The sequence below is a fragment of the Scatophagus argus genome, chromosome 12 (genome assembly GCF_020382885.2).
Source record: "Scatophagus argus isolate fScaArg1 chromosome 12, fScaArg1.pri, whole genome shotgun sequence".
In the NCBI taxonomy this organism is placed as follows: Eukaryota; Metazoa; Chordata; class Actinopteri; family Scatophagidae; genus Scatophagus; species Scatophagus argus.
In genome coordinates, this window is record NC_058504.1 from 10,908,342 (window position 1) to 10,935,301 (window position 26,960).

A 26,960-nucleotide genomic window follows, 5' to 3' on the forward strand; every position below is an offset into this window, starting at 1 on the left:
CAGAGACAGTGTATGTAGTACTTGTACATGCATGCCTTTATGCATTTGTGTGCCTTCTCTGCAGATGTCAATGACGTCAAATTCGTGTGCACATGCACGTCCATTTCTGTGCCTGAGTGTCTGCGTGTATTGTTGTGTCTGTTCTGTTGCGTGCGTACATAGTGAGAAATATCTCGGTGCTGTTAGTTTACATGCTTGAATGCTCACTTTTGAATTGCATGGGAGTGTGACTGTACCTGGCGTGTGGTGCGTGTGTGCAGAACAGATAGTGTTCATAGGTGAACTTTGGACCTCTTGGGTACACGCTGGAGGCAGGCCAGTTGTTTACCTGAGCTTTTAAACAATGACTCTCTCTTTTGCGCAGCTTCGAGACAAGGAAAATGAGAAAAAAAAGACAATTTGTCTTGTGTACTCTGACCGACTCTGAGTTCAAGAGTCGCTTTAAATGAAGGTATTTCCTGTTTGTTTCTTGGAGGAAATGTTGAACCTTAACTTTGCTGTCAGCCAATCGTCTGCTGTAAAATCTGCTGGATTTAAGCCTCTTCTCAATGGCAAAGCCTATCACAGTGACATGTTTGTATTTTAAAGCAGCATATAAAATATTCTCTTTGAAATTTGTCCTAAGCTCACAGCTATTTTGCAATTATTCAAAAGAGTTTTGTATTTGCAAAGTAGTGACACCATTAGTGCGATATTTCAGTAACTAAAGCATAATTTGCTTAATTCTAAAATTTGTATTCATTACATAGCAGCATGCTGAATGAGCTGAAAAGTGTTTTCAAGGAGAATCCCATTAGATAAAGACAAACTCTCCTCATTTGTTTTGTCGCATTTACTGCTCAAAACAGCCTGAAAACCACATTGATGGAAGTCACTTTCACTCACTGACTGTAATGTGTTATGTTTATTTAATTCATATTATTATATTGTCGATGCAAGGTAAGATGTCACCTCACAATCCATTTGTCAGATTTTTTGACTCCAACAATGTCACTAAATATCCTGAAGTCAGGTTTCACTCAGTTCCCTTCACCTCAGCTCTCTGCAGCACATCTACAAATGGACTGTGACCAAGAACAAAAAAATAATAAAAAAAAAAAATAAAAAAGGCAAATGACCAATCCGTGAAGCTAACAAGACTTGCGTCTTTGTCGGAGGGGCAGGCTGTCTTGGCTTTGAGAAGGCAGGATAGGTTGGGGTTCCTGTAAACTCCCAAACAGCCTCTCAGATCAGCTCTGCAGTGCTGGATATGACCAAGTTATCTGGATCACACAGAAGCTTTTGATGCTGATCCTTCCCCTGACTGAATCACATCCTGTAAAAGTGCTATTGTGTTACACAGTAAATCCTGCTGACCTAACAAGAGCTGAATTTCTGAGGTCTAGGAATAGTCTTCTAGTCTCGTAGGTAGAAATTAGACATAACTATAAATATGCTCATGTTAGCTACCTGCTTAATAAATGGTGAATGGTAGTGGATACAGATGCTACAGCCACAACAAAATTAAATATATGTTTATATTTAAAATATATAAATATATCATGAAATTGTCAAAGTATAAATATGACAAGGATACAATGATAGTATCATTGACAAGATGTACCCACAGAGTTCAGCAGCACTGCAGGCAAACAAGGCAAATGAATGATTTTTAGTTAATGAATAGCCATGTAGGACACTCCACAGTTTAATTTATCTAACCTTCTATGCAGTGACACATATACTGCATATTGGTAGGGAGCCCCACAGTTTGTTGTATAACTGCATGCTATCATTTGCAGAAGTTTTCAGGCATACCTGTGGCAGTCGTTTCAAATGAACAAATGAGAAATACATTGATGGAAATAAACAATTTAGAAGTTGGTAACTAAAAACATAATTATTAAGTATTGAGTATTTAATACATAAAATACTGGCAAATTATCAGCATCTTGGGAATTTAACAAAACAAAGCATCCTGAAGGCTGCAATTGGTTCTATTACATTTTATTGTAAAAGTGCATTGTATTTAACACTAATATGTCCTCATTAACTTTCCAGAATTTAGCAGTGAGAATGGTGATGTAATATGTGAGTTTATAGCCTGAATGTATTTGTTTTACAGTCTCCACATGGGTGGCCGACATCTGGATATACATTTTAGTTTTTTCTCCTTCTGGAGATGTGGCTGCCTTAATTGCACTTTCTCATTAATGTTTCTTGAAGCTTTCTTCTATTAAACTACAACATGTTTCTTTTTAAGACTTGGTAGAAAAGGGGCCTGCACATCTGGTCCTGTCTGCGTCTGTCTCAGCCTGTTCTTTATCGGTAGGGGATCCTCCCCGTGCCGACGGGCCAAGGAAACATCTTGTACACCACTTTCACACAGTCTTCGGCCCTCCTCTCTGTTTGCATGCTGTCCACACTGTACCTCTGTGGGACTCCAAATTTGAAAGGTTTTAATTTGTGATGCTATTTGGAAGGAAAGAGTTATATGAGGTGCTGAATATAGACGAGTTTTCTGTTGCACCACTTCACAGCTGCACTTTGAGTTATATCAGATTCCCCTTTGAGAGAAAGTAAAAGTGGCCTGTGAATGATTTTGATACAACTGTATAGGATTGGCTAAATTTATGTGCATATTTACATATGAAAACAACATAGCCTGTCCAACTGTACTTAACTGTGTCTGTAGCAATCAATCCATGTTTTCAATAGTGTTGCCCCAAGTTGAAACACAAAGATCCCTGGAGTGAATGTTAAAGGTTTGGCGAGTACATTCAGTACCAAGGAGAAGTGGTCTGTGTCCTGTTTCCACTCAAAGTCCAATTCTTGTTTTTAACATTTAGACTAGAGTTAGGAGGCCTGTATGTGAGCCTATAGATGTTCAACTACATTTAAGTGTGCTAGTCTCACTTTGCCAGTATCTGTATACTTGACAGTACACATTTACCTATAGATAACTTGCATGTTATTCTATCATCACAGTTTAGATTTACAGGTCTCTTGATTGAGTCAGAATATGCTGTGTGGAAAGCTGACTGAATGATGGTGTGAGTCATTCCTGTGGTCTTGTTGAAGAAGAACAATATGATTTGTTTGGCTTGTAGAGATCAGTGGATGGCAAATGAAACTTCCTCAGGCTAATAAATACAGCCCTGGTTACTGCACTCTATGGGATATTTAAAGTGATTTTACAGGTAAAGGAGTGATATATTTAAAGTTTTGGGTTTTTTTTTTTATTTAAAAAAACCAAAACTACTTTGAATAGATGAATTGTTAGTAGCTGATAGCAATTAAAGAGTATAATTCATCATCAGCTTTGGAAAGTATTATGAAATCTTGTAGATATCAGGCACCCAAGGGCAGAAACAGATGGACAGATGGCAGAAAAAAGTTTTATGAAATGTGTGAAACATATAAGTAAATTCTCATTTTTAATAAAACAATAGTTATTGCATCTTTGTCAAAATGTCTGTATGTTTGTCTTTTCATTCTTGTAGCTGTTTAAGCTGTTAATGCACTTTCCTCCAGCGATGACCGCTAATGACTTGTCTCAAATTATCCGTGGGAAATTAGTCATTGCACCATCGTCATTTTGCAGGTGACAAAGGATTAGCTTTAAAGCTCAGCAGAGGAGCCTGCTGGAGTCTGTGGGAACGATTCTGTGTTTGGATGACACTGACAGCGTGAGCTAGCAGGGTGCCTATCATCCAGTTAAATCCAGATCGTGCGGACAAGGCCAGACGTGCATGTACAAGCACATATGCAAGCATGTGGCCAACCGCACACATCAACATACGCACAAGCAAACAAAAACACAAGTGAGCACACAAACACCCACCAAGGGGACGACTCGTTGAGCGCCCGGCTCCCTCCAGTGTTGTCCCAGTTGCTGGTGACTTGGGTCATGCAGCTGCTAGCTCAGGCAGACACACAGAGGAAAAATGATGGGGGAAGTGGGAGATGGAAAGAGAGGGGGGACTAAGCAGAAAAAAAACTAAGGTGGTAATGTTAGAGTGTGGGATACTTTAGAGAAGAATAAAAAGGGTGTATTATATGTTGTGAGGGGTAGATGGTGACAAAGGTGGATTCGACCATCCATTTTTCTTTCATCTGTTCAGCCTCAGACTGCACTAAGGCAAAATCAGTAAAATTGCTTATTATTTCTCATAATGCTGTTACTCTTGTTTCATTCTCAAAGTAATTTTTTTCAAATTGATTTTCCCAGTCATTTTCCCTCTTGAAAAACACATGCCGGCTGTTTTATGCTGTAATAATAATTACCACGATGTAAGTGACTGATGTTTGTCGGGCACAAACAACAAAACACAACATTGCTTCACTACAAACTACAACATCACACCAGCAAACAGTCTTCAGGCAGCCATACACACACTGACCACATTGAGATCAAATGAATACACTGTATTTACATTTATACACACAAAAACGCTGTTTAACTAATTAGCTGTTTAATTAGTTAATCATTTTTTTGATGAACCTCTCCTGTGGGTGCTCAGCCTTTTTGGTGAATGCTGAAGCACCAGAACACCCACATGGTTGGTATGTGAAGATGTTAAGATACAGCCAACGAAGGACACAGATTGCAGTAAAAATAAAACCTGCCAACTTAGGACAGTTCTTGTGTATGTGTATCAGTTAACTTCACTACACATGGAGTAGATTTCCATTTCTCAGTGTCAGAGTTGACTTGTGATGGATTTTGGTGCTGTATGTACCCATTAGTTCAATGTCAGCATTCTGTGACTGAAGGCAACTCAGATTAGATATAGATACACATATCCACCCCAGCTATGACAGCTGAGGTAGCCTATAGAGTACAGGAAATAGACAGATGAATATAGACAGATGGCACTGAACTCTGTAACCTTTTGTTCTGGGACATGATCCAGCCAACAGTTTATTTATCACAAGTGCCATGCAAAATGGCAAACATCCAGTCTTTCATAGTATAACTATTCATGCTTTGTGCTGAATAAAAACAGCATGTTTTCTGAAGAGTTTTCTTACTTTTTTATTTTTGAAATACTGTATAAACTTACAGATATTTCCAATTAGAAAGCCCAAATCCATTTTTTTGCGCAGTACATCAGACAGAAAACCTAATGCGAGACCCAACAGCTCTCTCATAAAAGCCTGTGGTAAACCAGGCGACCCATAACGAGTCAGAGGGCTTTGACACGTATAATAACAAAGTTCACAGCTGTTTAACACTGCATGGCCAATTGAGTCCACAACCTTTGACCTTTTGTAGAGCATCCACGGAGCCATTAGTAAGACCACTTAACTACATCCAAACCCAGAGAGTCTAATCCCTGATCTTTCAGAGCAGGCAGTCTTGTGTGTGTTTTCATGAGTACACATGTTTGCACTCAAACACTGATGGGAATTCTATGGGCTATGAACGAGAACATACCGTTATTTCTTCTTGGCGGGAATTGGGGTTGGGGTCTGACAAGTGTTTACTATACTGCAATATTCCTCTAACACACTCCTCTGGGTCCTAGCTCTATTGTAGTACTTTCACAGTAAATATAGCACAGTTAGAACACAAGGTAAATCTTTACATTATGGCCTCAAGCTGTCTGACTTGTACTGAATCACAGCCTAGTGCCAGATGCTGTGAGGTCCCCAAGCTTGTTAACTGTAATATACTGCACACAGCACCATTTGCTACAATATTGCTCGTCCTGTTGTAAACTGCTCTTAGTGTGCAGACTACTGTAAACGAACTGATTATCACCCTGTATGAACTGAAATTAAGTGCATTCATTCTCTTTAAGCAAAGCATTAAAGTGGGCCTTTGTGTTGTCTCAAGAAATGGAATCAAGGCCAGTGAGGAGCAGGTCCTGTCTGGTCTTCGTGGTGGTAATGCGTGAAGTTTAGCATATCACTGAGAGCAAAGGTACATAACAAAGGATGTTCCCTATTATGGGAATAATACGTTTAATACAGTTCCTTACCAATGCTGTGTACAGATGTGAACACACACACAGACACACCGGCTTATTGTGTCTTCTGATTGTGTAACAACTGCCTTTAAGGATGTACAGTGGAGGAAATGGTTTCTATGTTTCCTACAACGCAAATTGTAATTAAAACCGTTTTATATCTAAGTAGCCTATTAAAAAGTAGGTCCTTTAGCATCTTAAAATAATATATAATCAGCCTTGGAAACTGGTTTTACTTTAATTCCCTGCATACACGATGTATGAACTTAAGTTGTTGTGTAATGCTATTACAGCAAAAGTGGCATTTTCTCTTTACCTCTGACTCATTGGCATTCATCGGCTTTCATGAGAGGGATCGTTTCAGCTCATTTTGCCCCTTACTGGATGCAAAAAAGAAAACATGATATCGTGTAGTATCAAAGTACTACATTAAGAAGAATAAATAATTCACACTAGAGAAAAAAAGGCCTTGAAGTCTTTTGATGTTTTGAGCAAAGTGAGGCCTCGTGAAACTGGAGCATGAGAAAAAAAGAGAGCAAAAAGAAAAACAAATCACCTGAGTTTGAATGACTAAGCTGAGTATATATATATAAGGATTAAATGTTCCTGATTTTAAACGAATTGCTCCTGATGTGATGGGTGTAAACATGCCCAATGCACCCATTCTCTCTGCCCCTTCAGACGCAGCTGAACTACTGTCCCAGGAAAATTACCCTGAATGTTGCTGTGGTTAGTGATTGTTTGGACCTGAACTGAGTGAACTTCAAATTCCAATTCTATGATTAAATATAAATGACATTTTGTTGACCTAAAGGGTGTGAAGTGCATTCGCCTGACACTTACTTGGTTTGAAACTGGTTTTACTTAACTGTCTGTCCTGTAACATCACATTCGCTTGTGCATCACATTCTGTGCACAACATCAAGTGTCAAAACCAAATGGATTAGACGGAGACATTAAGTCTGAGACATTTGCTGTCAAACTAGAAAGCAGCTTGCAAGTAATGATGACAAGAGTGGCTTACCTTTGTTGTTACACCTTTGCCAGCAACATTAGTTATCCTAACATTAATAAGTTAATTACACCCTTGATGACAAAAGAGGCTTAATGGAAATGACAAACGCACTTAATCAGAATTTTGAAGTGTTTAGGGGATTTGTGCACACCACACATAATCTGAAATGTTACATAAGCTGTCTCACATTTGTGTAATAATTTCACTCCAAACCAGCTCCAAACTAGCACTAGCTAGCACAAGCTAAAACATATTTGCTCTTGTTTGGCTGCCTTTAGAGGTTTAGAAAGTCTAGCACTGGAGAAGGTCAAAGTTTGTTTCACATCAGGGTGAACTGAACACTGATTGAATGAGGTATGCAGATAGGAATGATGATTGTTCACTTCAGGTACACTTTGCGAAAGATCCTCTTTCTCTGATAGCCTGAAACAAACACTCCCACGCACTAGTAGAGATGAAACAATTGGCGCCATGTCATTTTCATTGTATCTCTGGGGTCATTGTGCTCTACAGGATTGGAGACACATCATACAAGTGCCAGTCTGAGCATGGCACTCACAGTTATGGTAGCATATCCAGCGGTATTGCCTGTGCTCAATTGTCTCTTTGTGCTCACACTTGTTGAGAACAAACAATAGCGGAGCAGTGAGCAGCAAATGGTCAAAGGGCTCTCGGCTCAATTGAACAGCCCCTTCATTTCGAAGTCAAGATGGGACAGCCTCAGACGCGTCCCACTGAAGTTCCCCCTGTTGGGGTTATGCCACCCTCGCCCAGGACGGTGTGCGCCCTCCGCCTGGCCGAATCTCCCCACAGATTCTGCTGTCACTATCAGCACTTCAGCTATCCTGAGAGAGCCATGAGCTATTCTCCCCCTTACTCTCCAAGTCTGTTCAAGAGGCCGGATCGGCGGTAAGTAGGAGGCTGCAGAGGATAGAGAGAGTGTTTGTCTTGTGGTGTGAGAGGGTTTCTGGCACAGTTCAAGAGAAAATGGATGATATTGGCAGTGTGTCAGTGCTGACATGATGCAGGGTTGTGTGTGCAGAGTCAGGAAATGGCCTGGATTACATTTCATATGTATGTTGACATTAAGAGTCATCTGAAGCAGTACAGTGAACATTTGCAATGTTCAGCTGTGCCTAACAGAGAACAAAACAGAACAAGAACTGAAGCAACATATTCTATATATCTGCTGTGTTTAAAGAGATGGAATGCCACAATAACACATCCTCCTTTGCTAAACTGTTACACTGGCTGTTTTACACACAGCACCGAAAGCAGGCAGAGAGTAATACATTTACCAGACCCTGGATAATAATATAAGGACGGTCATCTTCCACATGCACTGCATGTTTCAAACCACCTATCACACTGAGTAATATTAAATGCAATCCAAGGGAAGAAATTGACAGCCTGTTAAATTTATTGAAAAATCTCAAAGCAAAGCAAAGGTCATGTCCTGTGTTTCAATTCATGACTCAGGAGACTTACAGGTGATGTGATAATAATGACTGCCTCTGGGTGTCCTAGTGTATATAGAGTGTTCAGTATGCATTGGTTGTAACTAGTCGTGTTGCACACACTGACAGCTTCCTCCGAGACAGCCTCTGGCTGCAGCCCATGGCAGGGCTGTGTGTTCTGAGGCCACACTCTCATACATGCCATGCATTACTAATAATGATGGAACATACATAAAAGACCAAAATGTGATCTCAAATGGATAGCATAAGATGAAGAATTTCCCCTCTCTGGATTTGCCTTCTTTTTACTGGGCTGTGTTATGTCCATCTTGAATTTGGTACGTGAAAACTCCAGAATGCTGCTCATAACAAAAGCTGGGAGGATGGCGGCATGTCTCAACCTCAGTCTTCCACAGCCGTTGGTGCGGATGAATCACGACATTATATAATGCTGTTGGCTCTTGCACAGGGGACATCTGATGGAAACCATGGCCCATAGCCTAGCTTTAGAGTGACTCACTGGATTTGGCGCATGGCAAACATGGTTAGGCAGTAAGAGTCCCATATAAATATAAACATTCTTGAGAGGGCAGCATAGGTTAATGTCTTTGGCAAAATTTCAATTAGAATAGTTTTTGTTGTGTGTAAATGTCTTTCACTTGTTAAGGATTTGTGTTGGAGCGTTTATGAAACCGTGATTATAGCAGGCAATGCGGCAAGGGCAATGGCATCCTATTTTACACTGTCATCATCTTACTGCATGTGGTTTGTTAGGTACTGTATATTTTACTAGAACAGCGCAGAGAGGCTCCCCACCATCTGTAGTTTCTATCTGTGCATCTCAGCTGAGCCACAGGCAATCGCTGTGACTTGTCCCTCCTAAATGGTACTATCACAGCAGGGCAAGGTAATTCACCAGCCCCTCATCACCAGAACAAGGCCTGATATTAAACCTGGCAGCTGTACTGTCACAGCATGAAATCTGAGACGACAGACACTGCGGGCCCTAATACCCAGTGTGTGTGCTTTCTGCTTAGCCTTTCTCCAAAAGTCAGCCTTTCCTCTCAAATAGCTTTGTTACATATGTTACATAACAGAGCTAACTTTTCTCCAAATAACGTGTTAGGCCTAAGTTTACTATGCAAAGATCAGAAAGGCGAGGGCTACAGTTCATTTGCCACCATTCAAATGTTTTCTTGTGCAATATGATCTTGGCGTGAGCGTGCTTTTTCCATATTTTCAGCAGAAAATTTCCATAACATTTATTGTGACCAGCTGGTAATGTTCTACAGGTTGTTGGTGTTTTGGAAGAAAAGTCAGGATGCAACAAAGGCTCCTTAATTGGTTTAATCAGTATTGAATCAGATAATTGTAACAACAACAGGGAATATAATGTGACAGCTGAGAGGCGTTTGGCAATTGCATTAGAGCTATTAAAACCTGCATGGACGCCTCAGTGAAAACAAGGTCTATTGCACAATAACAACAATAACAGTCAGTACTCAGAGAAAGTGTTGTGGAGAGAAAAGAGATAACAGCAGGTATGTTTTTCGTCCGTGTTTGCAGTGGTCCGTTTCTATCACAAATTGTTTGTGACACTTTGCAGGAGGCTCAGCACAGTTGCGTCACACGTAAGTGCAGAAAACGGGGCTTCAGGTCTGCACCGTACCAATGAGCGGATATTGATACTAAACAGAAGTACTACAGCCAGTGTTGCTGTAATTGACAAAAAAAGACAAAACAGAAAAAGAAAATGAAAGAAAAGAAAAATGGAGACGAACATGAACTATTTAAATAATAGATAAATAACATTTATATAGAGTGTCCTATGGGAATTTTCCAAGGAAGATAAACGACCTTAAATTATAGAGGAGAAAAGGTGTACGGAAAGTTCCATGGTAAACGTGTCCGGGAACAAAGCCCCGTGTCCCCTATAGCCTGGTGTAATATACGATTTCACCACTAGAGGCCGACCGAGTTCAGACACAGACTGAGAGGAAATTTACCGAGCCTAAGGATGGAAAAGTACCTATGCAGTGTACCTATGCATGTGTAGAAGGCTCAGGACATTCCGTTATAGCGTTCACTGTACAAACAACAATAAAGTGATGGGAACAAAATGTTAATTTGTCATAGTAGCCCAAAGGTCTAGAAGAGTTTGCATGCTTATCTTACACTCAGCAAATCCGTAACTAATGCATTTCCAAGATATGTTATAGATGTATACTCTATAACATACTCTAAAACACGTATTAAACAAGTTCGGCGATTCACGTGACAATCTCATGACGCAAAACCTCGCGACATGCGACCCGCCTGTGTCGAAATCGACTTTTTATTTATGAGCACAACGAGTGACTTATTTGTGCAGGCCTCCAATTGTTCAGTCGGTTGTTTTGATGTACTTTGCAGCAACAAGTACGGCTTTTGGTCTGTGGGTTAACTGATGAAGCCACCAGCAAAAGAGAAGTTCAGGAGCAGGGCAGACGAAGTGATGCGTTCAAATACTCCCCTTGAAATCGTTTTTTTCGAAGAGCTCTTTTGTTTACGAAAACTAAGCTGTAACCTAAAGCGTATTGTCGTTGGTGACCTCTGTATTCCGTTTAGATTAACTGTTTGGGCGCTGTAGACCATCCTTACCTCACAGTTCAGAATAATATGACAAATTATTTAAGGGAGCCAATCTAGGATATCACATATATTTTCGACTACTATACATGTGTTTTTTACAATGGTGGACGTTTTCACATTAGTAAACGTTTATAGACTAAGAGTGTTATGAATTAAAGCAGGCCAATTCAAGTGAAAATGGCAAATAATTAAATATTATTAATTCATCAGTACAATAGTTCGTGTGAAATGTGTGCAGTAGCCTAATATGAGGCTTAATATTTGCAGTTGTAGGCTTAGGCTGTCTACTCAATTTATTTTTTTTGCTTCGTGTGTTAGGCTACATTATAATCTTTATTCTGCACAATAATGTAAACACAGGGAAAAAAACATATCCCTGAGTAGTAGAGTAAGCTACTACTAGAACCAGCCAGTACACGACCAAGGGGTATTATTCACCCTCCAGGTTTATTAAAGAAAAACCTGATGTGTCCTCACCACATCCTTACATGGTGCAGGTCCCACAACAAATGTGACCTGATTTAATGGAAGGCACCACCAAATCTGCCCCGCCAACTAATTTGAATATGCATGCGCACGTCAAGTGACGTCAATACACCAGCCATTGAAATAGCAGGCGGTGGCAGAAATAGCTTCAGACAGTCGCTCGTTCCAGCCGGCGAAGCTCACACACGGACACAGCACCGCAGCTCAGCCAGCAGCAGCGAGTTAGTGCATCGTTACTAAAGCCGAAACAAATCCGGAATACACATTTAGGTGAACTAACCAGTCGCAATCGTGGCGAGAAGTATAATCCAAACGAGTCTGGTACTCAACATGAGCACGGAGATGTTCACGAAAACACCCATGGAGGTTGCCGTCTACCAGTTGCATAACTTCTCCATCTCTTTCTTCTCCTCGCTACTCGGAGGAGATGTTGTATCGGTCAAACTTGACAACAGGTAAATATCGGAGCACCGCAGGCCTGCAGACACTGTATTTACATATGCTAGTAGCACGAAGTAAATGCGTCCATTTGCAACGCGTAATGTGTGCGGAATTGGCAAAAGCGACGTTGCCTGCTCAGCTGTGTTTTACTGTGCTGCTGTTTGTTTGGACTTTGAGCACTTATCTGTGCTGCTTTTGCACACTTTGTTCTCCGTTACTCTGCTTACCTCACATAAAAGTCTCGTCTCAATGTGACGGCAATTAACACGTAGTTCATTCTTTACAAGCACGAATGAGATAACAGTTGAGTAAACGCTTTTACTTTCCGTTTTAGAAGCTGTTTGTTTCACTGTCATAATGCAGTGACTTAAGGATGTACCGCTGTACTTTGTTTGTTTGTTTGTTTTGGTTAATCGTTTGGCGTTGAATTGTTAACTTATATCGTCTTTTCCCTCTCTCTTCTGCAGTGCCTCTGGTGCTAGCGTTGTGGCCATCGACAACAAGATTGAACAAGCGATGGTAAGTTGAAAAAAATACAAACAACAAGCATAGACATGGATTTAGATTGCACTCTACAATATATGCATGTCTTGGTTAGCATTTAACAGCCAGCTGTTGCCACTTACAGTCATTACAATGACTATTAGTAGTTTCACACTGTCTGTTACTAACATCAGACTGTGAGCTTTCAGAGCTTTTAGTTTCTTTGGCTACAAGAGTTGGTCCTGAAAGAAACAACAACATTTAATAGAACAGTGACAGCCCAATAGATTCCCGAAAGAACTGTTTTCCCTTATGCATTTTGCACAAAAACAGGCTGTGTGTGAATTCTGTAGGAGTGCTGCACAGGCTGGTGTAAGCAAGAGCAGAAGGATGGCAGGAAGTCCAAAAAACAGAGAATAATAACATCTTTGCAGCACAGAATTATTGAAAACACCCTCGAGTCAAAGTTGTAACATGTATACTGTGCCTCACAACAGAAGACAAATAGACAAAATGGAGAGGAAGACATCCTCTGACAGCACACTTGCTGGGAGAACATCATTATTTCAACACACACAGCTGTTTTTTGTTTTGTTTTTTTATCTAAACTGATTTATCTCCTTTCTTGTGACAGGATCTTGTCAAGAATCACCTCATGTACGCAGTGCGAGAGGAGGTGGAGATCCTCAAAGAGCAGATCAAAGAGCTGGCGGAGAAGAACAACCAGCTCGAGAGAGAGAACTACCTACTGAAGAACCTGGCCAGTCCAGAGCAGCTGGAGAAGTTCCAGTCTCGCATCCCGACAGACGTGCTGTTGGACAATGAGAGCGCCCAGGTGACCCCAGACAACCACCACCAGCAGCAGCAACAGCAACAGCAGCAGCAGCAGCAGCAGACCTGCATCCAGAGCACTGGTTCTGCTGTGTAAGTGGCTCTGCCTTGGGGCGGGCAGAGCCACTGTCTCTTAACAGTAATGGACCTCCATTTGAATGAAGCGTTTCAAAATCGCCGTCTCCAAGAACCCTTGGAAAACGATGAAGGTGAAGCATCTGGGCTGTAAATGATCGATGGGACACTAAAGAACTGTTGACTGTGATAAGCGCAAAACAGAACTTAAGATGCTCTGACCGGTGCGGTGTCGGGCCCGTCCTCTGATACCGTCCAACTCTTTGTCGTAGTCTCTGTGTAGACAAAAGCGCTGAGAATAGAGAGAGAGGGCTGACTTGGGCACCAAAGAGCGCTTGCTTTCAGACAGGTGGGGGGCTTTCCCCTCCTAGCCTCCGCTCCCTTCCACCAAACACCCTTTGCACTAGAGAGGGCTGTGGGGAGGTGCTGATCGGGCTGGCCCTGCAGGTGCTAACTTGGAAAGTGTGTGTGCGCGGGGTTGCACCCCACTCACCCAGGGGAGACCCATGTGGGATTGTCCTCCAGGTCTCAAAGAGAAAAGCACCATCATGTGGATTTGTCCAGGTTCCAAGGACTCAAAGCCACACATTTCAGCCACATAACAAGGACTTTCCCTGTACCTTCAATGTATTGCTCATGTGTTCATGTACATTTAAGCATAACAAGAATAATTAACAGGATAAGCTAAGGTAACAGAGGTGGCGGTTAATACAGTATAGCATGTTAGAGCTGGTGCACAGCTGCAGCAGACTGATCAGTATACTGTCATGATTCATAAAATGTAATCTTGTATTGACTGCAGATGGGGCTTGCTGCTTAGGGTGGTTAAAGTTAATCCTGCTATAGCTCCTGTTTTTGTTTGTGATTCTGAGCAAAAATCAGTTCGTAAAATCGGAGTATTGTACAGTGGTCTTAGATTTGTTTTTGTTAACTAGGGGGACAGGCATACCTGTCCACCTTGTTTGCCTAGCCTCCTCACAGTCAAAGATAACTACATTGTACCTAGAAGTTGAAATGTCCCGAGGCCCTGAACGTGGTGGATATGGCGAACAGGTCAGACACCGGCATTTCATCACTGCAGATGCACTCCTGATTTTAGCAGCGCCGTCCAGTATCTGATCCGTTTCTTCTCGCTGAGATGGCGACTTAAAAACAACGGCATGACAACAGTGCCTGTTCATAGTCAGAGGAACACATTTCCACACCGAGCTCTGTTGTTGTTGTTTTCTAGCTACCAAAGACTTTCTTTTTTTTTCTTTTATTTTTTTTATTTGCTCTCACAACAACAGAAGCCGAGCAAATCGCGACCATGTGTTGAAACTTCACAGGGAGAAGCTAGTGCTAAAGTTTCTATGTGTTTTGTAAAGATAACGGTATTGTTGCTGTAAAGTATCCTGGAAACCTTTGTTCACTATGGTGTTTGGATACGACTGCACATTTGCAATAAACCTTATGTTTGCATAATACAGTACGCTGACAAACTGTCTTTTGTTCACTACTGCGCCCAAATGACTTGTGTCTTCACTGGCTGCTGGAAGGAAAATTGAAATTCTTAATCAAGTATTGTGATTTTACAATAATTGGGAAGTAGAATATCTACTTCAAATGTTACTTATTACGTGTTACATTACCGGGACTGAACAATTAATCAAAATATTATCAAAATTGCAGCATGGTGCAAGTGCAATATCCAGACGCAGGAGTTGCATTTATTTGATAAAGATAAAATGTGTCACAACATACCATTATATCATTATATATGAAGTACTGTGGTGCTACGGAGATGCCCTGGCCTTTTTTTCAGGCGTAAGGAGAACAAAGCTTGTTTGCTACACAATCTTTTTTGCATATAATTCAGCCTAAGCCATTACCAGTGCCTTATGCATTACATGGGAGCCCCACCAAACCAGATTTGTATTTTTTTTTTTTGTTCATATTTTCCCCCATAGTTGTTAGTGTTTTGGGGGTTACATATTCTATGCAAGTGGAGAAATGTGCTCATTTGAAATCGAGTTAGGGAAGACATGAAATGGCTATAACCAGGATAATTTCATTTTCTGGTGCTGAGAGTCTGAGACTGTGAAATTCCTCTCATTTGATTTTCAGAGTAAACAACACGTTGCCTGTTCACAAAACTAACCTCACATTCATGGAAGTTGGAGCCACTCCACCACAACATCTTTAAATATTTGTTGATTTCTATTGAGCTTTGTGAGTTTTGTGTTTTGCGAGGTTGGTCTGACGCGGAGCACGTGATTTGTAAAATTCAACACAACGTCGCAGTGAGCATGACGCTCGGATTTCAGACAAAGGTGCTTTCTGATTTAGCATGTGGGCTCCTTATTCATTGAGAATTTTAAGAAATGCTACTTCAGTATCAGAAAGTACACAAACTTTTTTTTTTTTTTTTTTTTCCAAAAGTCAAAAACAGTGTAACCACTAATGATAGTGAAGTAATAATAGCTGGTTGCCAATGGAATCTGTCGGGGTGAAAAAACAGTTTGTCCTAGTAGTATTTTCCCTTCAGACAGATTGGCAGCCAGTCAGTGCAGCCTGTCTGTAACTAGATATCTTGTGGCTTCCCTGGTGCGTGGACCAGGCTCCCATCCATCTACTGATGACAACAGAGAGAGAGAGAGAGAGAGAGAGAGAGAGGGAAGCTGAGCCCAGAATCACCAGCACATATCAAATAGCACCAGAGCAAACACATAGTCTTCCCCCGTTGCTCAGTCTTACACATGAAACTGTGGTCTCTCCTCGTGTTTGTGTCTAAACAAAATCATTCTGTGAGAAACTGATGGTCCTGATCAATATGGCTGCTCTGAAATGCGTTCTGCATTTAATTAGCGTCAGGCGGGATGCGTAGCGTATTGACCGAGGAGGACATTTGTTTAATGTAGCAAAGAGGAGAAGGACAGGCGTTTATTGACTCTTTTGCACAAGATAATTGGAGTCAGTTGCTCTGTTTCCTATCCAGATACCTGAGCTCTTTGTGCTTGTCAATGCTAGTGGTACTTCAGTTTAATCATACTTGAGCTAATAGCTAATGGAGCGTGAAACAGTAGAAAAAAATCACATGAGGCTTGTACAGCGAGTGTGTACATGCCTCAGGATATAGCGACTCACAATAAGTCTGAACACAATTAAGACTTTAGCTTGATTTACTGTTTTGCTTTAAGACTCGTTCTGTCTTTCTATTCTGGGACCGTTTCGGTAACAGTGTGTTCTAGAATCACTTTAGTGCATGTGGCTTTTTATTGAAACCAATTCACCATAAATCTTCAGCCATGGTTCACGACTGAAGTTCAGTCAGGATTTTTTTTCTGTGGCCGTGTTTCCAGTTTAGGATTTTCCATTGGCATTTTTGTTTATTTGGTCCCTCCAGTTATTTCTGAAGGTCAGGCTTTATTAAGGTCATATACTATAGACAGTGTACATTAGTTGGTTGTACTGTAACATTTTCTCCTGTAACACATCTGTGTGGATGTAGAAGAATGCATAAATGAAGTTATCCATTTCAACACTTCTAACAAAGATCTTATAAATGATTTCAACATGTTTCCTCTTGTACAGTCATATATCAATCACTGATCTCAGCCTCTCGGTTAAAAGCTCACTTGCTAATGTGTAGGTCATGCTCAGATTCATTCATTTGTTAATGACTAAAGACCTGTACCCACTTCTGGCTTCCACCGGATTTTCTAAAATGGCAAAAAAAAAAGACGAGATTTGAGTCACAGCATCAGTCCCCAGAAAGTACAGTTAAATATTAACAATGTAGGAAGAGCCTTGAGTGTGGAATTAAACTTGAGGGTGGTACTTGCTTGAAATGAGGCAGCCAAGAGAAGAGTTTGTGTTGGATTACTAGTGTTATGCAATGAAAAAAAAGAACATCTGTTTGGGATGGAAATTCAGGGCTTGTGCTGGGATAAGTGTGCTCTGCCTCGGTGTGGCTGGGCTCACATGCAAGACAATAATTTGGTCTGACTGCTTCGCATGCAGACATACAAATTCAGGGTGTCACCTGGATGTCAGCGTATTTGTCATGTCAACATTCAGTTGTCAAGTCAGAGCTGAATGAAACAAATCTTTTTTTTTTTTTTTATTTTATGTCAAACTGCAGACAGTGTCATGCACAGCACATTTCCTGTATTATGAACAAGGAGTTGCTCTGCCGTGTAAGAAAAAGGCGGTTCCAAATTGTTCATGACAGATAGTTATGTAAGCTAAAAATGTGCCATAACGCTCTCTCACGAGAAAACTGTTGACTGGCTTCAGAGACACAACATTTCACACAACTTAAAAGCATGACTTCATTGATAAGTTCCTTCATGATGTGGACCTATGAAGGAGAGGGGATCAAGGAACTGAAAATCAAAGGACACGTTAATACAGGGTTACTATCTGAGCTGGGGTGGTTTATTGCTGCCTAATAATGTGTAACACTTTATGCATTTTATTCAGTTTATGTCTGCATAATTCTGCTGTCTGTGTCAGTGTGTCTGTTACTGCTTCACCCATGTGTTGTTACATGGATACTATCCTCAAAAGTACAAAGTCCAGTCACACAGACAACGTTGTAGCACCACAGACAGATGCTGATTATGCCTTGAATCGTGCAATAATCGAAGATTAACTTTTTTTGTATCGCTTTTGAAGCATATTATTCCACTTCTGTCTATTTTTGACTAAATTAAGGACCAAACAATAATCATCTAACTTGTCAACATTAGAAATGAAGCCAGAGAGTTAATATGTGTGGGGGATTTGGCTCAAAGATGGAAAATTATTCCAAACATGGTTGATCCTCCTAGACGACAACAATCTCCCTCCCCAGTTTGTTGACAAAATATTTAAAGTTGCTGAAATGGTTAGAAATTAGCTGTTAAAATACATTTGTTTTGTATTTCAAAGGTCACAACTGAACAACATCCTGCCGGTGTGTTAAATCAGCAGCATTTGTAATCCCATTTGGAGAATTTTGTCATGTTTCCAGAATCACGTTTATCACGCCTCAGGTTGTTGGACAGCCTGACCTTAGACCAAACTGCTGAGTTTATTAGATTGTTTGTCTGTCCAGTGATTACATAATAAAAAACACATTCATTTCTCAGCTTTTGTTCTAAACATCTGTGTTAAACACTAACATTTTAATTCATTATACTATGTGGTGTCATTTTACCACAATCATATAAAAAAAACATGGTAATGTCAGATTTTTCTGGGAAAAAAAAAAAAACGAAACAAGTAAACATAAAAGACAACAGAATTAAAACAATACAACTAGCATTTTAGTGGCTTGGAACTACTTGTTTTTCTTCATGGTGGTGTCAGCTGTATTTGTATCCTAACTGATCAAAGCCACTTTAGGAATGCTGCCGGCCCAGGACATCTTATTCATGAAGACAAGAGGTCAGGAGCCACCGGTTTCGGATTTACAGCGATAACCCGGTTCATGGCACCAGTGCACTGCAGGAGCTCGCACACAGTTTAAAGCACCGCAGACCCCCGTCCTAACATGTGACACATTCAGGGTCAAAGGGGAGACGGTTATATAACATGCACAATACTGAAACTGTACATTTTCTCAAGCTGTGCTCCTTCACAGCAGTGGCCATCAATCACATGACTGTTGAGCATATTAAGACTTAGCTGAAAAGTTAATTTCTATATAATACTCATTAAATTCAAGGAAATAGACCTTTCTATTTCTTGTTTTGTTTTTTTTTTTTGTATTGTATTGAAAATTTAAAAATAAATACAAGATTGCATTCTTTTATTGATACTGCATGGGGCTCACATATTTTCACAGAAGGGTCATATTGTTATTGCATTGCAGCTGTAACTCTGCAAATGCATATCTCTTTACATTTAGCTAACATCTTGTATATGTTACGCAACACGAACTAAGAATGTAAGCGAACAGTTTTTCCAAAAAGTTTTTTGTGGCCATACCTAAAGGTGAGGCAGGTTGCTGAGGCCTCAGTAAACCTCAACAAATGTACAAAGACAACAAGGCAGTTGACAGTGTTTATGGAACAGTTTACTGCAGTATGTTTATGGTCATATTACTTTCTACCACAAATGTGGGGTTAACAGTTATTTGGTAGAGTTTTGGAGGGGTTATGCAATCCCCCTCTCCCTCTTATTGTGGTCTGTTTGTATGACTGTGCCCTTGGTGTGGTAAACATCCCACATCCTCCATTCTACTTTGGCCCATGTGAAGAGAGCTGTCCGTGGACTGCAGGAAGTTTAAGATGTAAACAGGGCAGGAAATGATCTCCAGACAACCTTGAGAGTAGATGTGTGCTATACTGAGCCGGTAGAAGGTTTCCCTTTGAGTCGGTGATACAAAACAAGATAAACAATGCAGTAAAGGTCATTAAAAACATGATGTAAATTTATGTGAAGCATGCTCATGATCTGTGAGGTAGACATGTTTTTGAAATATGACAGCATCAGTTGAGAAATTTGAGACGTTTTTAATGTACGGATTTTAGTGGGATTTCTTCCCTCGTGTTGGAGTCATCATCTGGAAATTAACACAGTTTTTCCAAATCCAGGTTTATCTCTTTGCATTATGTTCCGTAGGGTGGAGTCGACTAGGTCGTCACAGCAGCAAGTCATGTCAGGACCAAGACACGCATATCAGAATAGGAAGACGGTTGATGATAATAGCATCACACTTTAAGTGTCCTATTTATGATAATACAGAAGGCGGGACAAACCTTCCTATGCTGTGACCCTATTTCAGTGTCCTACATTAAGCAGATGTTGCTGTTCATTCGCCCAAACATATTTTCAAGGATGACTCTCTGTATAATCGCTTTACTCAATGGAAAGTTTTCATTTACAAATGTACATTTGGGAAAACCAAAACAAAACAACACAGGCCTTCTTCACAGCACAGGTATGATTATCGTTTTAAACACATTTGGAACACATTTTCAGTTCCAGGTTTGAATCCCGGTCTGGACCCTTCTATGTGGAGTTTGCATGTTCTCCCTGTGCCTGCGTGGGTTTTCTCCGGGTACTCCGGCTTCCTCCCACAATCCCAAAAACATGCACATTAGATTAATTGGCTACTCTAAATTGCCCCTAGGTGTGAGTGTGAGAGTGTGTGGTTGTCTGTCTTGTGTCTGTTGTCTGTTGTCTGTCTTTGTGTGTTGGCCCTGCGATTGACTGGCGACCAGTCCAGGGTGTACCCCGTACCCCGCCTCTCGCCCGTAGTCAGCTGGGATAAGCTCCAGCTCCCCCGCGACCGTGACGGATAAGCGGTATAGAAAATGGATGGATGGATGGTATAATGTTACAATACTAAAGTTTGTTTAAATAGATTAGCAATAGATTAATATAAATATACACTGAGTGGTCTAAAAAATTATTTTCCTGAAATTATTGACAGTTATAAAGTTGTCAGGACTGACCTTATGACATTTTGACTTGTGGTAGCAGGAAAGGCACAGATGTAATTAATATCACAAAAGATGGCTCCATCAAGTGTCAGTGAGCCGCAAACAATACCAGGGTCCTGCCTGGAACTGCCCCACCAAAATGTATGTGATTGGTGAAGATATCAGCTCCACATCAAATGTCTGCTGTGAAAAAGGTGTATGTCGTCTGGCAGATGAGGATGTTTGAGGTGTCAAAATGGCACCCATTCAATACCAAAAATGTGCAGTATAACAAATAGCGAGTCCTCATAGTTAAACTTCTTGTTTCCCACAGGATTCATTACATACAGTGCAACTGAATGTGATGTGGCCAAACAGGATTCACAGATATAGATAAGATTTACGCTGTGTCTCATGACTGTTTGCGCTCTGTCTGGAAAAATAGTCTCAGGCTGTGTGCTTTGAAAAAACACATTAAAACATTGTTTAAGGCAGGTTGGAATAGGAGTGTATTAATGTCATGAATATGTCACTCACACACATTTTTCCTTTTTGCAACATGATTTTCAGTGAATTTTCTCTATGTTTAATAAGAAAATAGCTTTTGAATTTGTGCACAGCAGGTCACATGATCTTCAGGTCCCTCTTTTTTCATAGTTTAATTGTGTTCCAAATCGTCCTCTTGGAATTTCAGTCTTGTTAGAACTTACAGTTTCTCCATTCATTTCTTGGAAATTCATAAAAGGAAATGTGGTGGGAAGAAAAACAAACAAAAAAACAAAACAACCCCCCCCCCCAAAAAAAAACCAAACAAAAAACAGCTGACTCAGCAGAAGTTCCCTTTTCATGGTTCTTTCCAGTTTTTCAACACGTTTTACAAAACTGCCTTATCAGAATTTGTGACCTGACCTGGTGCACGAGGACAGTTTGGTGAGACAGACAGAAAGTGGTCCAACAGGCTGAGGACAGACAGTGCAGAACAAAAGCATTTCACTTTCCTATCTTTTCTCAGGTGTGTCTGACAGTTTGACGGGAAAATGAACGCAAGGCAACCTGAATGTCAAACAGGTGATGCTAAAACCTTGCGCAACACAAAAAATATTGAGAAGAAAAAGAACTGGCTACACATTTTAGTGAAAGAAGAATCACAAATGCCATCTGTGTACACCTTGCGACACAGTGAGCTTTGCAGTGAGCTTCAAAAACATATCATTAAAACATATAATTAAATAACATAATTGCACACTGACAACAGACAGAAAGAACTGGATCCATCCTCAGAGTTCACACCTGTCCTGTTCCGCTTCCAGACGGTTCAGGGAGACTGGGAGAACAGCATGTCCTCTGATGGTTTATTGCCTTCCTGTGGTTTTCCGGGTTGTGAACTTTATGAGGACTGTTTTACAGCCGTTTCTCCTGTCCCAAGCTGTGTGGAGCTGCTGTGGATCAGGAAGAATTGTTTACTAGTGGGCAAAAATCTTTATGCTCCTATACTGGCAACTATGTGATTATGTTGTTTTGAAATAACAAGTCAAGGCACCACTGTTTTTTATTTATTTATTTATTTTTTGGCTGTTTTTTTTTTTGTTGTTGTTGTTTACTGCTGTTGCATAATTCACCACAGTTGCTTTGTAAATCACACAGTGATATGAGAGGAATGAAAGGTGTGTTAGTAGGTGAGCATGTATATGACATGGACTTTGATCTTTCATTATTTTTTTTTCATTTATCATAATATAGAGTTTATTAATTAAACGTGCTAAAACTTTTATGAAAGTATGTATGAACATTCAGTACAATAACTGTGAGTGGAGTTCATGCAGGTAAAGGGAATGTGTTCATTACATGACACGTTTGACTGCCAGCCACCCAAATTAACACACATTCTGAATCTCAAGTGTGACAGTACACGTAAATACACATGCCATTATTTCATTCTGTGGTTCACACGATGCTTTGAGGCAATTAAGAAGAAGAAGAAGAAGAATCAACTTTTATTAGATAGATAGATAGATACTTTGTTGATCCCGAGGGAAATTCAAGATTTATGCTGATATTTTACTGCTAACAGGAAACCTGTTGAGTTCTTACAGGCATGCTGAAGATTAAATAGCATAAGCTGATAAGGGGACAACATCTGCACTTCGAAGGTTGTATACTGAATGTAATGAGCAAATACAAAAATGATAACATTTGTCAAAATAATTAATAAAAATGCTTCAGAGCTTTTCGAGGAAAGGCTAATGTTACCAGTGCAATATATCCGTCATAAAGAGAGATGTCTCCACAGCCTCTTTGATCTGGAAATCATTTGTCATCTGGTGATGCTGATGAGCTTTGAGGCTACGAGGTGTCAATTTGCAGAAGCAGCACACCATCAAACAACATTCCAAAGCGCTTGGCTTCAGGTGACTGACAGATAACGACCCTTTAGCGAAGCAGAATGTGGGGCTCTCGCTGGATGGTTTTGAGTTTCCAGGGATTAAACTCACGCAAGAAGCACATACTGTACATACCACAAATGAAATGAAATGCACAGCCGCGCTTTGCTAAATGAAAACTTGTCACTGGGTCAAGGATGAGACAAACTCAAAAACCTCAAGAGGATAACATCAATTCACACTGAACTGTCATTAATGTGTAATAAATAAATGTGTTATTTTCAGGAAAAGAACTTTCTTTCCAGAAAGAATGAAGAATGCATGTTTTGATGGAGGAATGTACATAATAAGCTGTTAAATGTCTGTTTCAGGAATAGTGTCAGTGTGTTTCATCTGATAATATCATTCACTTTGCTTTATTTAGTATCATTGCCTATTTAGGAGGCAGTGTTTTGGTATGGTCTTCCCTTACCCTGCTGCTGAAGAGGTGCTGAACATTGTGATCTAATTCTTGGCATCACTGGAGCCACAGTCTCAGACGATAAGGCTCTGAGCATAAACATAACTTGGCCTGGACTCAGTGCTGTGTTGTCCTGCAGATATATGTGAAAGGTGGCAGCATAAGTGCCATGGCATCTAAAAACTGGGGGGCACTCACATACAGGCGCTGTTCTGCACATGCATTCAACCTGAACACAAATGTTGCATGGAGACAACTCCACTGGTGCACGTTCACTCGCACGTTCACGCTGAGGCTTATGCAACGGTTATATATGCAGAAAGGTCACCAACATGCTGCTCGTTTTCTGTGGCAACGAGAGCTGACTTTCACCTCTGACCGTCAGTCTTGACTGAGAAGGAACCCACTGAACGACCAAAGACATTCGTCTGGACTTCAGAGATCAGATCGGATTCTTATTGAGTAATTAGCAAAATATGCTTGGTCACCTCATAATAGAAAATTTGTTGTTGATAACTAAAACTTTAAGAATTCGATTCAATTCGTGGGGTTTGGCAGGATCTCTTGAAATGAAACACTGCAAAAAGAGAAAAAACTAAAGATTTGTCAGGTCAAATGATCTACACATGACACACACAAGCAAGCGCACACATGGTCACACACACACACACACACACATACATATAGACCCTTTAGGCTTTATGCAAGAGTTACATAAATGTGTAAGTTTATCCCCCACAGCTCATTCTTGACAGCTTCAGGAAGATGCTCCTTATCTTGACGAGGAAGATGACTCCTGGCAGCTGCACCTTTGTGTTCCTCACAGTAATATGCATCTGTGTCACAACAAAGCTTCACTCAGAGCAGTTCGTTTCAAGTGTTTTTAGTTTTGTTTTAAGTCGCTATTAAGAACAGTGAAACTGTAAAAAATAAACCATTTAAAGTGACAAGGTGTTAAAAACCTGTTGTCATTGTGCTCTGGAGAGGCGGTGTGAGATTAACACTGAAATAATGGGTCTCATGCTCATGGCTCCAGTTATTGCATCAAAGGACAGTCTCAGTGTGACTGGGGTCATTTCTTCCTGTCCTTTACGGAAAACAATTTTAGCTTTAGTTTGTAAAATCGTTTTAATTTAAATCCAAGTAAAGCCTAATATCGGGTTAGTTTCAGAGTTTATTTTAAACACATGGATGCTTTTGATTGATTAGATTAGACATTTATGGTGGAAACTAGATGTTTATGTTGTATAAAACAAAGTTTTACCACCTATAAACTTTCAAATGCTCAGAAGTTTTACAGTCCATAAGTTATACAATACCATATTTTCAAAATTAAAGCACGAAGGTAAAGCAGAAAACTCAAATAACACTGGAATTGTCCTTTAAGAATGCCTAATTTATTGATTCTGAATGATGTTGTTTAATATGATAATGAAAAAATTTAAAACATGTGTAACTAACCTCACTAAGATAACACTTTGTTCTTCAAATACATTAATCATGAATTATCACAATTCCTTGCGTGTACACTCATTGCGATTATGGCTGACTTCAATGCTTACCATGACTGTGTATTGACAGGTCAGACCTTGCTCTCTATATTTAGTTTCTGTGTTCCCATGGAAAAGAAAAAAACAAACAAACAAACAAAATAAAGCCGTTCAGAGCAAACAATACTCATAATGTACACACACAGACAGCCAGTCACGCAAACACACAGTGAGCCAACACACTGTGTACAGTGCAAGAAAAAAACTGACCCTCCTATTGGTTTGCTCTCTCTCTTCCATAACTTACTGCATGCATAATACATTGATAATGCATTTACCACAATGTATATTTCTAGTCACCTCATAAATAAATCTACAAATGGAACTGTGAGCCTTACAAATGAATTAGACCATTCTAGTGCATAAGTGACAGCTGAGTATGAGACTATGATATATGTTATATACCACCTGAGAGCTCTTGAGTGTTCCAGCGCTCTCTGTACATACTGAACAAGTTGGATACAGATGCCTCTTTGTGTGTGCTAACAGACAGCGTGTTTGCTCTTGTGCATAATCACTCAGCCTTTAACCCAGAAGACTTATTTAACCTCTTTAGTAGGTCTGTCAAAGCGCCACCTCAGCAAGTTGAACTGCTAAATAGATTACAACAATTTCAAAGGTAGAGAATGTAAACTCTAAACTTCTCTCCGGGATTTTACTGTTTAATTTCAAAAGTATAACATAGTAGGTCCTTTCTGATACTGCTCATTAAAGCAAAACACAACCGATAAAACATTAGCATCATATTAACGGAAATATTAACATCACGAATATACAGTTAAAGACTTATTATAACTATATAGCTTATAATTTATGAGACATGATTTGTCAGAATGTGATAAAACAGACTTTTCAAGAAATTAGAAAAGTAATCCAGATTGGCTAACAGCAATTAAATAGAGCAGAATTTGTGGGATGACCCCATAAGCATTTGGCATCGAAAATCAACAAATGATGCAATTTTCAGAAAACAGCACTGATATAACAGACAACCTGTACAGGGACTGATGCCAGGTAGGTCGCTGCCCTCAGGGTTTATCATGTACAGCTGCACTGAAGGCTTTAGCTGGCTTATGTGGTGTTCACCAATACGAGATGTCAGGTCAGGACATGGAGACAGGCTTTGGCTTTATCGAACTTTATTGCCTGGTTTAGCCATCAGGTACAATTGTTTACCATCTTATCTATATGTCTGCCACAGCGCAAATATGTGGCTGTGGGTGTAAAACAGGAGAGAAGTACTCATTAACGTGGTTAAACAAGAAATAATAGCTCGAATTAGTAAAATGGAATTAAAATGGAGCAACTATCTCTCAGTAGTTAGCAGTGGGTGAAATTACACATAAACTGAAGGAAACTCTTGCCCAGCAATTTCCATGAAGCTTAATTACCAAACTTAACAAGGCTCTCGAGCCATAGCTGATATGAGCACTTAGCAGCTTGTAAAGCTGTGATTCCAGCTTTACCTGGGCCTCGCCTATCTTTGGCAGCATTTGGAGAAATATCAGAGTGGACCAAGAAAAAAAAAATGTAAAGGTGGTGCTGGGAAGTGGAGAGAGAGCAGGTTGGTATGTCCTTTGACACTGATTTAAAATAACAAGTTATTCATTTGACACCATTACTAGTCAATCATCCTACTAGCCTAAGGGTGCTGGCAGGGAGCAATGAGAGCAGCTTATTGAGTCCAGGGTGGGTATCTGAGTCCAGAAGTCCAGGGCCTTTTTTTCTTAGTCTGTCCCTTTTGACATGTTGAATATCAACCATTACAAGGATGGAAGGAGAGGGGCAACTGGGTCACATCT

General features: G+C 40.2%; 1 protein-coding gene across 2 annotated transcripts in view; it reads left to right on the forward strand.

Annotated features, from left to right (window-relative positions):
* tsc22d3 (TSC22 domain family, member 3) overlaps positions 1-14,839 on the forward strand; it is a 32,261-nt gene extending 17,422 nt beyond the window's left edge. Inside the window, exons 1-3 of one of the 2 annotated variants that reach the window (XM_046406909.1) lie at positions 11,520-11,998; positions 12,452-12,503; positions 13,102-14,839. In XM_046406909.1, coding sequence (XP_046262865.1) covers positions 11,874-11,998; positions 12,452-12,503; positions 13,102-13,395 — 471 coding nt within the window. In that variant the 5' untranslated portion in view covers positions 11,520-11,873 and the 3' untranslated portion in view covers positions 13,396-14,839. Of the gene's footprint in view, positions 1-11,519; positions 11,999-12,451; positions 12,504-13,101 lie in introns of those variants that run through there. The other variant, XM_046406908.1, reaches the window with a different exon arrangement.
* Positions 14,840-26,960: the final 12,121 nt, after the last annotated feature.